At 37.1% G+C, this 12,714-nt stretch overlaps 1 protein-coding gene across 11 annotated transcripts in view; it reads left to right on the top strand.

The window, feature by feature from the left end:
- The window catches only part of LOC126365782 (titin), a 523,502-nt gene that overhangs the window by 184,097 nt on the left and 326,691 nt on the right, over window positions 1-12,714 (top strand). For all 11 annotated transcript variants that reach the window (XM_050008347.1, XM_050008355.1, XM_050008352.1 and 8 more), the window contains exons 58-59: window positions 1,402-1,538; window positions 4,200-4,461. In XM_050008347.1, the coding sequence (XP_049864304.1) occupies window positions 1,402-1,538; window positions 4,200-4,461 (399 nt within the window). The remainder of the gene's footprint in view (window positions 1-1,401; window positions 1,539-4,199; window positions 4,462-12,714) is intronic.

The raw sequence follows: 12,714 nt of genomic DNA, 5'->3' as shown, positions 1-12,714 counted from the left end.
TAATCCCATGTTATACATAATTCACTTTTATGAATGTGGACATTTTATTAACCTTTATTCAAAAGACAGCATTCTATTCCCTCTGAAGCACACACAAACAGCAAATTTTTGATATTTATGTTTAAATGTATCACAAACTTATGACAGAAATAGAAAAAAGTCAGCTTCATCCATCTATTTGCACTTCCTGCACTCCCTGTTCAACCAGAGGGAGCCAGAGACTGAAATCGTATGAAACCTCTGCTCCATGACCAGCACTACTGTATGCTTCATTAAGAACATAAATGATTACTATTCTGTGAGTCACTTGTGAATAAACTTCATGGGTTTCTATCTAAGATGATGAAAGAAAAGGCAAAAGCTGAGGTTCCTGCGATTTACACTTGCATATCTTTGGAGCTATGATTGACTATTTTTCCTTTAGATACGTCTATATCAGTCCAATGTAGAAGTGGCAGCATGGAAGAGGTGACCACATTTTTATTGTTATTAGTGAAATTGGCTTATAACTCATCAATTATTATAGTAAAAAACATGAATCTGTTTCAGTGGCTGGAAAGAATAAATTAATCTTCTATAGGGGGAGACAACTGTCACACAATCCAAGAAATTAATCCTCTCCAAAAAGAGATAGAAGGGCTTTTTAATTTTGATTATTGAAGGAAAGGTCTGAAAGCCACTGTATAATCCAAAATGGAGAATATATAGTGAACCAATGTATCTACTATCTCCTTCTCTATATAGCATACAGCTTGTTCTAGTTTCTTTCCTTCTATTTTCCTACTTTCATTATGAGTAGTGTATTGGAAGAATAATAATCAATAAGCATCTCTATTAGCATGAATTTGCATGATTTTACTGTCATAATCATTGCACAAGATGTGTTGGAGGAATGTTTGTGGGTTCATAATGGAACTTGTGCTGTGTGATTTTGAGAGAAAATTTCTATGTAATGAACTATGCATTTCTTGTGGCATCAACCACTGCAGTTCATTAATCATGTACGTGGCAGTCTGCAGGAGACTAAGTAAAATAATGACGATTCTTGCAGATGTTTGAATGTTCTCTTTTTCTTCTACTGTGTAAGATTGTCAGATTTTCATTTTTTTCCTTACCTCTTCATTAATTGCACAAACAAAAGTTATTGTGATGTATACAAAACTTGAAGTAGAATGGATATCTAGGTACATAACCTTCAGTGTTTTCATCTCCCCATGAAAAACCTACAAATGTTATGTTACACGAACAGTTGCTTGGAAACTATTATGAAATACATTTTATCACTTACTGTGTTGCAGTTTTTACTGTATGATTATAGATTCACAGATTACTCAGGCTCACTGACTCCTGAGTCTGGTACTTGAGTACTGCATAAGAATACATTATATTATTCTGTTACAGCAAAACGAGACGTTGTGTTGGAATCACAGTTGCCACAAGGAATAAGTGGTGAAAAGTTGAAGGAACTAGAGAGAGGACCACTGACAGAGGCTCTCCCTGAAGAGGCACCAGCATCACCTCCGAAGTTCATAACTCAGGTTTGTTAGTGATTCTAATTGTGTGTATCAGTATAGTACTTTGCTGTTTAATAAATAATTAGAAGCATATAGCAAATGGACTTAGGCGTAGAAAGTGTGACAACAGGCATTTGAAAGGTACAGCTTTCATTGGACAACAAAATGAGTAGTAGGTGAGTTTAAGAAACATCAGGAACTATCATAAAATACTAGAAAGTAGACAGTACACTTACAAAAGACAGCTGGAAATCTTTAAACAAGAGTATAAGTTTTGAGTTTCTTTCTTGCAGTAAATATCCATAAAATAAAATATTTGTAAATGTGTAAGGAATCTCAGGACAGTGCAGAAGCACAGATTTAGAGATATAAATTTCAGCAATGTTCTTGAAGTTCACTGATCTGTCTGAATGACTAGATAACGTGATTTTGTCAATTTTAGAAGCAAGAACCATGTAATTATGTAAAGTAAGATTGCATATCAACAGATAAATACATAACACTGTAACAGAGTGGTTGAGTGAACTTGTATATTTTTAATCTGGTTTCATGTGTTATTTTATTGAATAGATTTCTTTGTCAAAATTCACCTTTAAATTTCAACCTCATACAGTGACAGACTAGTTGATGCATTGGATACATTCTTCACAGAAGTTTTATTCAAACCAAGGTCTCGTCATCCTCATTGAGTTTCAAATGGTTTTCCTGACTCTCTTTTGGCAAATCTAGGAATGATCTTTGTTTGGCTATGTTGATTTCTTCTATCAATTGAGTTTAAGCTTGATGTTTAATGACCTCAGTATTGATAGGATGGTAAGCTTGATTCTTCCCGTTTTGTTGCGAATTTCCAGTTTTGACGAGTCATTCCACATTTTGGTTATTATGTTTATATTTGTAAGCATGAGTGTTTCTTTGTTGTTGACAAAAGATATACTGTGAGAGACAAATGGCATTTTGACCAGATAATGGTATAAAATATAAGTTAGTGTATGGTCATCCAATTTCAGACTGAAAGAAAGTCAGGTAAGATTACTGCAGTGCATGAAGTTCACATTATAGGAGATGAAGAAGGAACACTTCATAACTGATTTCAGTAAGTCAGGAAACATATTAAGAAAATAAAGTGTCATTGAATCTTAAGCTTTTGTGTTTTCTGTGAAGTAATTATTTTTAAATTTGTGCAGGCTTGTAATTTGAACTTTGTCAGTTATGCTTCTCTCACTCCTGTCACAGTAGATTGGTACATAGGTTCCCCTCCTCCATTTTACTTTGTATCCTGTTAAGTTCAAATTCATTCATCACATTGCATGAGGTAGAGAGAGAAATACAGTGTCAGAAAAGCTGAGTTATTCAGTGCTTAAAATCAATATTGTGTTGTTATGGCGAAGACTGAAGACATAATAATTCAAAATTGGGCAAAGAAAGTTAATTTCAAAACCATGGTCCACAGCTAATGACAGAATGAAAAGTGGTTTAATATGTGATGTAGATGCGTCATAAATAAATCTGAACAGTAATAATTCAAATTTTACTTGAAGTGGAAAAACATTTGGCCATTGTTAAATGTATTAAAAAGTAAACTGTGATCCAAGCTGTTATAACTGAATATCTGTTTTGAGAAGTGAAGTTGACAAAAGAATTTCAGTAAAGGTATAAAAAGATTTTAGTGTTTGAGATAAGGGACTCAAAAGGGCAAAGTTAGATTTGCAAGTAATAGGAAGTAGTGTGTGTGTGTGTGTGTGTGTGTGTGTGAGAAAGAGAGAGAGAGAGAGAGAGAGAGAGAGAGAGAGAGAGAGAGAGAGAGAGAGAGAGAGAGAGAGAGAGAGGACATTGTTTCCACATTTTTAATAATTTTCGTTCCTCTTTTCTATTCATATAACAAAGAAGATTGTTTTACAATGCCCTTAAAGGTTTATTTCATCTATTTTTCTGCACCTTCCCTCTGCCTTCCCTATCTGTGTCAGTCTGAACTGACACATCACATTATTGCCAGTGACATTTCTCTTATTCAGTTCATATTATTTCTGAAGCATTTAATTTTATCTTTAGTTTCATGAGTATCACTGTCTTCCCTCCACATCTATATCATTGGAATGTCTGTACCAATAATTCATCCACATCATTAGGTTTGTGGCCCCTCTGCATCATTTTGTCTGGCACTCCTCTTTCCTTACTTTCCAACGGCAGTTCCATATACTATGAATTGTCATTCTAACTGTATTTTTGCAAATAAAAATTACTGCAGCTTTCTCTTGTCCACATGATTCAGTGTGTTGTCAGTGTGCCAATTAATGGGTCAGATCGGAACCCTCAGCTTCACAGTGGATGTGAGTGAAAGCTTCAGCTTCTGTCAGTGACGTTTGTGTAACATCAAACAGTCTTTCAAGCTTGGCTATACACTTACCTCTAGCTCTGTGCAACATGCAGCAGGAATTTGGGGGTAGCAAGTTTCAACAGTCTGTGCAGTTGTGGAGTCCTGTTATGTGTGTAAACAGACACATAATTAATTAGCAAGTTGCTGTGTTTGAGATAGCTGTGTTGAAACTTTGAACATACCTAGGTTCAGCATCATTGAGAGACCTAATATTCACTGAAAATTCCTTAACAAAAACAGAAATAGAATTAGATATAACTGTATAGTTTATTCCTTCTTGCAAGTAATTTTTTTTCATTTTGGTATCACAGATCACATCAGTGGGCATTGGTGAAGGTGAACCTGTCCACTTTGAGTGTCGTGTGGAGCCCCGAACAGATCCAAAGTTACGAGTGGAGTGGTATCGTAATGGGAAACCATTGCCATCTGGACACCGCTTCCGTACAGTCTATGATATGGGCTTCGTATCCCTCGATATATTGTACACCTATCCTGAGGACTCGGGTGAATATGTGTGTCATGCTGTCAATGACCTTGGAGAAGATACAACAAAGGCAACAGTGTCTTGCAAAAGTGAGTTCATAGTAGGTTGTAGTGACACATTTTTCATGTCATGTTCTCAGAAATGTGTACACATATAAGTCTTTCGTGCGAATTTATCTAATGTCACAATACAGAAATAAGAAATGAGGGTAACACTGGTAGATTGGAAGAAAAATGAGTGCTATCTACTTTTTTTCTAGCAAAAGGTGATGAGTAGATTCTGTTTGAACTGATGCTTATAGTTAAGGAGAACATCATGATGTGGAAATACTGTAAAAGGAAGACTTGTTCAGAAAAACATAAATATATATTAGTGACTTACCAAACGAAAGCGCTGGTAGATCGATAGACACACAAACAAACACAAACATACACACAAAATTCAAGCTTTCGCAACCAATGGTTGCTTCATCAGGAAAGAGGGAAGGAGAGGGAAAGACGAAAGGATGTGGGTTTTAAGGGAGAGGGTAAGGAGTCATTCCAATCCCGGGTTTCCGCTCTTGTGTCTGTGTATGTGCGGAAGGATATGTGTGTGTGCGAGTGTATACCTGTCCTTTTTTCCCCCTAAGGTAAGTCTTTCCACTCCCGAGATTGGAATGACTCCTTACCTTCTCCCTTAAAACCCACATCCTTTCGTCTTTCCCTCTCCTTCCCTCTTTCCTCGTGAAGCAACCGTTGGTTGCAAAAGGTTGAATTTTGTGTGTATGTTTGTGTTTGTTTGTGTGTCTATCGACATGCCAGCGCTTTCGTTTGGTAAGTCACATCATCTTTGTTTTTAGATATATTTTTCCCACATTGAATGTTTCCCTCTATTATATAAATATATATTAGTAAACATATGGTGTGTCACGTTTTGCTATATCTCGATTGTGGCACTGTATGCTCGAAAGTGAGTCTCTTTCAAGAACTGGCAGTGGTAGCTAATTATACTAGGTGACAACTTTGGCATTTACACATTGGAACTGATTTCCTACAATGATAGCTCTCAGTGTTATGTGCCAGCTTTCCACTGTCACATTTTAGCACAGAAAACTGCAGTTAGAACAGTGCATCGTGTAATTTGTGTGTGTTCCGTCACTGACTTTAGTGTTTTGAGAAGGTTTTTGACCAATGTTTCCTTGAATAATGCACTTTTTGAGGTTGTGGTTAGGTTAGGACTTCGGTTCAGTTGAAGATATGCCTGGTGTTCTCTTGTTGACTACTTAAAACCAGATGCTGACACAGCATTGTGCATTTGCACCATGTCTCATGTTGAGTGGTGACAACATTGATCTAGGAAACATGTAAGTAACAGCACTTTTGAAGCACCCTGTGATGTCTCTGTCACTTACAGCTCTACTGCAGCTGACAGCTGATCAAGAAACACTGCATGACATGTCATAAGCATCAAATAAAAAGGTATTTCAGTCAGCATATAGTGGTTATATGTTCACTGGGTATAAAAAAGAGCACAATATTTGGATGCAAAATAACAGAAAGATAGACATAATGATTACTGTTAACTTTGATAGTCTGCTCAGTTAGATTTACCATTCAAAAGGATAATTGCTAAACTGTGTGAGAGAAAATGGAATGAATAGTTATTTATCATATAAAATGTCATACTCAGATAAAGCTGTTGTGAGAAGCTGATTGGTCTTCCAGTCTCTCATTGGTGCTGTAGAGTACATCCCATAATAAACTCTTCCAACTGACCAGGAACATAGTGTATCTATAAGCTCAAGACAAAATGGGAAGTTAATATCAAATATGTGGGTACCAGTTAAAGGGCCGCAAAATGTTTGACACTAGCACTCGTACCCTGCTTCTTGTCCAGTCACTGATAAAGTCAAATTTTATCACATTTTTAGCTTAATATGTTAGGATATTGTATTTAATTCGTATTTTCAGAGAAATTGATACTATTGTATTATTCACCATTTGTATGTGAAGTGAGCAGGTGCCACTCTCCGTAGATGTTTGGACGATATGGATTGGTGTGGAACAGTTGAATTTGTTAAGATGATTTATTTCAAACAGATTGCAGAAGATTTACTAAGCATCGTCCTCAGAGACACATTGATAAGGAACAGAATAACAAACATTTTTCTTTTTAATGGTCTAAATATTCCATTGCACTTGAATAACAGAGATATGAAAAGTCATAATAGATATGAGAGTACAATTTATATTTTTCTTCTCGTTGTTAACAGGACTGGCCTCTGTTTTGCTTGAGTTGAAATGTTTCTTTCTCTATTTGTACAATGGCAGGTTAAGCAATCATTTTGAAAAGGCAAATAACACAGGAAAAGCTAAATTTTTAATTTTATTGCCATTTTCATGTAAAACTTGCAATCAACATTTTTAAAAATTTTGTACCTTATGATAATATTGATGTTAGTCATTTGATAATTTTCTGTTTTTCTCATGGAGTCTGAGTAAAATTTGAAATTTATATTTCTTTAAACATTTAATGACACCACCCATCTACAAAGCTATTGTTGAGAATAAAAGAGCAGTGGCTGTAGGGCAACTTGTTTTCTTAGGACTTCCAGCCAGTGTGGTATGCAGAAGAATGATCAGTTGAACTGTTCCTCAGTGACCAGCACCACACAATCTTTATCTAGCTGCTACATTCACCCATTACAAGTGGAAAGGGGGTGGGTAGTGTAAACATAATAAAAAAAATGTTGCTTTTGTTACCAGTGATTGCACAAGTTGTAGGTGTAGGATTGCCAATGTCAACAATTTTGTTGTACTGCACAGTGATTGCTGACGAACAGCTGATTATTCCTGCAGAACTGTCACATTGGGTGCCACCGCAAACACCAAACTAGGGCTAAAGGAAGCACTGTTTCAGGGCACTGTTGGAGTCCAGTGGATTCATGCTCGTTAACCAGTACAAACTAAAATAAAACTTTTCCAGCAAGAAGCACTTGATTAATATACCCCTTGACCCTATCACCCAAGTAGTCCACAAGATGGCAAGATCCCTCTCCTCCTTGCCATGTAGTAACTGGAGAGATTGAGATTCCACAAGATGGCAAGATCCCTCTCCTCCTTGCCATGTAGCAACTGGAGAGATTGAGATCGAGAATCATTTAAAGCTACAAGCAGCACCTTGCAGGCAGTCATCCTAATAGAGGTTAGTTCTCACAATATTGAAACACTGGTAATTTCATTTACACCATTACGTGACTGCACATGCAAAATAATTGTATTGAAATACCTCTGGCCCTAAAAGCCTACACTCTTCTGAGATAAGGTGCATTTTATGGTTAGTTAAAAATAGTTTATCACCTAAAATGTCCTTATGATCACTGTCAGTGAAGTATGGAATCAAGCTGCTTCTCTTGGTTGCAGGATTACACTGTTATGAAAGTCATATGATGATAAACTGTTGTTAATGTTCTCACTGAATGAATCTCTGCTTGTTTTGACTGACACCTCCAAACTATTGTCTGTAGCCTCCCATCCTACATTTAAGACATCACTCACTTCCTTCACTGCTTTTCCACAGTTCCTGTCCCTTTACCTCCAGTCTCTTTGTTCGTCACTGTGGATATGATGTCCCTGTACACCAACATCCCACATCCCCATGGCCTTGCCTCCATCCTCGTGACACCAAACCCACCACCTCTTTCCTAATCCTGCTAGCCAACGATATCATGAACCTTAATTATTTCAGTTTTGAAGATCAAATCTATAAAAAAATTAGTGGTACTGCCATGAGTAACTTACATGGCACCATCCTACACCAACTGATTTATGGGCCATCTGGAGGAATTCTTCCTATTCAATTAACACCTAAAACCTCTTGTCTGGTGTGGATTCATTGATGAAATTTTCGTAATCTGGACTCGCGGCAGGGACAACCTTTGCTCTGCCTCAATAACCTTAACACCTACTCCAAAATACAATTCAGCTGGTCCCTCTCACCTCTACATTCCACCTTTCTAGACGTTGATCTCCACCCTTCAGATGGCTTCATAAATACGTCTGTTCATATCAAGTGTATCAGCCACCAACAGTACCTCTACTTTGACAGCTGTCACCTGTTCTACAACTGTTCCTTACAGCCTTGCCACAAGTGGATGCAGCATGTGCAGTGGAAAGGAGGATTTGTTCTATCCAGATCTCCCATGCCATCTCCTCCTATGCAGCTGTAAACCTGCCCATGAAAAACTCAATCACATTCCTTCATCAGGGTTTTGACTATCTCTAGCCATGCCCTGAGATGAGGGATATCCCACGCAAAGTCGTACCACATGTGCCAAAGTAGTGTTTCACTATGGAATGTCCATGTTCATACCTATTCCACTCTAGCTCCCACTCTTGCACCCCAAAGGTCATTCCATTGTGGTTTACCCAGATGCAAGATCTGTACCTTACACCCACTCGCCACCTCCTAGCACAGCCCAGTCATTTCATACCCTACAGAAGACAGGACCATGCTTGAAAGTAGCTGTTGCAAATGTAAGATATGCCGCAATTACTGTGTGGCATTCTTTGTGGACATGACAAGTAATTAGCTGCCGTCTCACATGAATGGCCACCACCAAACTTGATCATCCAGTTGCCAAATGTGCTGTGTATCACAGTACAAAAGACTTTAACAGTTGATTCGCTATGTGTGCCATCCAGCAGAAGTTTCTCCAAACTGTGCAAGTGGAGATTGTCTCTCCAGCGTATCCTGTGCTCTCACAGCCCCCCTGGCCTGAACCTCTGCTAACTTGTTTCCACTGCCTCACCTTACTTTTGCCCTTCTCTCTTTTCCACACAACTGATTCACTGTGCATGTCACATGGTGTACTTCCCTCTCCTATCATCTTCAGCCCCTTCTCCCATTCGTGCATTCCCTCCTTGCACCTGCCCCCTCTCCATTTTCCACCCTTCTCCCTACCTCTCTTCCCTCCCTTCATCTCCACCTTTCTTTCCTTTCCTCCCCTCCCTTCCTCCTCCTCTCCCCCTCTCTCTATCTCTTATATGCTCTACCCTGTGAACTCTTTTCTTGTTGTTTAGCTGCTGAGTCATCTGTCGAAAAACCTGCCTCATACTGTTGGCCGCAGGTGTGTCTGTTTGGTTGTGTGTGTGAATGGGTATACTTTTGGTAGTGAAAGAGCAAGATCTCAGGAGCTAGTGAAACTGCTGTTTTCTGTTGTATGTTTCTTTGCACCACACACCAGTCATCTATAGTTGAGTGGTTTTCCGTTTCTTTCTTTATGTAGAAAAGAAATAGATATGTTTCTGCGTATTGATTTGGTAACTCTGTTTCTCCATGTAAATTGGAAAGAATACAAATTTGACATACATGTTCTATTCGTCACTAAATAGTAGCTGTTACATGTGAACCTATATATAAATGTTACCATGAAAACAATCAATTTTTGACAAAAGAATGTAATTGGATGGATAAAAAAATCTACTCACCAAGTAGCGGCAGAACACACACATAAAATATGATTATAACTAGGCAAACTTTAAGAGCCAGTGGCCCCTTCTTCAGGCAGAAGGGTGGAAGGGGAAGGAAGAGGGGTGAAGGAAAAGGACTGGAGAGGTCCAGGAAAAGGGGTAGATTTAGGGAACACAGTTCAAATCTAGACATGACCTCAGTACAGTAAGTGAAGACAAACACATTGAAATATCAGCTATTGAATTATCAGGGCTCGATATCACCAAGAAATTAATCATTTTGTGTGTGTATAGATCTCCCAGTGGTAGTGTGGACACTTTTTTCAATAAATTAACAGAAGTTCTAGATAAAGTCTCAAGTACAAAGGTCAACATAATTCTGTGTGGGGACATAAACATCAACACTAATATCATAAATGAATCCAGCAGCACCTTCATAAATATCCTTCAAAGTTTTGGCATGTCCCTATTGGTCAATAGTGCAACAAGGGTTACTACAATGACTGCATCAGTAATTGACCATGTGGCCACAAATATAGACAGGGAAAAATGTGATGTAGCTGTAAAAGATCTCGGACTATCAGACCATCTCTGTCAAATAACAACAGTAAAATCAGGCATCGAATCATTCCCTAAACTACAAGCCTATAAACGACATCTATCAGAAATCAAAATAAAAGATTTTTCAAAAGAACTAGAAAAACAAAGCTGGGATGAAGTGTATAAGGAAACCAATGTGAATATGAAATTCTCCACATTGTTTAAATTGAACTTTGAAACAGCATTTCCAAAAGTATGCATGACTGTATCAACATCTCACAAAAACAGATGGATAACAGCAGGTATTAAGAAGTCCTCCCAAACACTTAAACACCTCAGTTCCATGAAAAAGATTCACAATGATCCAGAATTCTTAAATTTCTATCATAGATACAAAAAGATTTATAGGAAGGTGCTGATTGCTGCAAGAAAGTCATTTAATGACAAAATAATATATAATGCAGAGAATAAAAGCAAAGCAGTCTGGGATGTTATAAAAAAGGAAACGGGGAGAGGCAAACAAACGCAGAATAACATACTGCTAAGGGAGGGGGATAAGGTAATAAATGATCCACATCACTTAGCAAACTATGTAAACGAGCATTTTTCAAGTATTGCAGAGAAGTTACAGCAAAAATTCCCCAAAACAAATATAACACCTGCAAAAATTGTTGCACTAGATACAATGATGTTACTTCCAACCACAGAGAATGAAGTCAATAAAACTGTTCAAAAGCTAAAAAATAAAAAGTCAGAAGGCTTAGATGATGTACCAATGTGTGTACTGAAACAATGCATAGGGATTATACAAGGCCCATTAACAAATATAATAAATGAATCCTTCACATCAGGGACATTTCCAGAGCAGCTAAAACAGGCAAGAGTTGTACCTTTGCTTAAGAAAGGTAATGCAGAAGACATAGAAAATTACCGGCCCATTTCCCTGCTGTCAGCATTCTCAAAAATAATAGACGCAATTATGAAAGACAGATTAATGAATTATCTGAATAAATACAACCTTTTAAGCAAATCACAGTTTGGTTTTCGAAGTGGCAAAAATACGGAGTCAGCCATAGTAGAATTCACAAAAGTTGTACTTAATGCTCTTGATAAAGATGAGTGTGTCACAGGCATATTTTTGGATCTTTCTAAGGCTTTTGATACAGTCGACCACAAGATTCTATTAAATAAATTAGAAGCATTAGGAATAAGAGGGGTAGCTAATGACTGGTTTCGATCATACCTAACAGATAGGGTACAAAGAGTAGAGATAACACATACTTCAAATAGATCTAAACATTTAGTAAAATACTTATCAGAACCAAAACATATTAATATAGGGGTTCCACAAGGTAGCATATTAGGACCAATACTATTCCTGATATACATCAATGACTTTCCCAGTAGTGTTACTCATGGTGAGAAAATTCTCTTCGCTGATGACAGCAATATTATAGTCACTGAGAGAACAAGAGAACTCCTTACCGAAAAAGCAAATGAAACTCTCAAGGAAGTTTACAATTGGTCAATAAGCAACAAATTGACATTAAACATAAAGAAAACTAATGCCATGAACTTCAGTTTGAAGAGGAAAAATGACAATGTTAAATTAAATGTAGATGGCACCTCTATAGACTGTGTAACAAATGCAAAATTTCTAGGAATGAATATTGACTCTCAGCTGAAGTGGTGCGAACACACAAAGGTACTTGCAAACAGAATGTCATCAGCATGTTATGCCCTTAGAATTCTATCATCTGTGTGTAACATGCAGTGTCTTTTAGTTACATATTATTCATATGTACACTCAATTCTTAGCTATGGCATTCTTTTTTGGGGAACAAATCCACAAAATATGAACACAATTTTCAAACTCCAGAAAAGAGCCATAACAATAATAACCAGAAATAGTAGTCGAGCTCATTGTAAAGATCTGTTCAAAACACTGGGAATTTTAACTGCTCCATGTGAACACATTTACCAGTCAGTTGTACACATCAAAAGTAACATTGGCAATTACTGCACAAACAGCTCTGTCCATGACCATGCAACAAGAGATAGACTCAACTTACATTTACCAAGAAAAAATAAACATAAAACTCAAAACAGCATTTTCTACCAAGGAATAAAACTGTACAATAAATTACCAAAAGAGATTAAAGAAATTTCAAAAATACACTTATTTAAGAAGGCAGCTAAAAAGTACCTGTTATGCAATACATTTTATACATTGAAGGATTACTTAGATAAAGCAGAGTAGGGGTTTGATAAAAAAATGTTATACAAACAAATAATAATAATAATGATGATTATAAAACATCCAATATTCCACATAACACCTTCACTTTATTA

The sequence above is a fragment of the Schistocerca gregaria genome, chromosome 4 (assembly GCF_023897955.1).
Source record: "Schistocerca gregaria isolate iqSchGreg1 chromosome 4, iqSchGreg1.2, whole genome shotgun sequence".
Classification (NCBI taxonomy): domain Eukaryota; kingdom Metazoa; phylum Arthropoda; class Insecta; order Orthoptera; family Acrididae; genus Schistocerca; species Schistocerca gregaria.
Note: the sequence above shows the minus strand (reverse complement) of the source record. Positions and strands in the feature narration are given on the sequence as shown.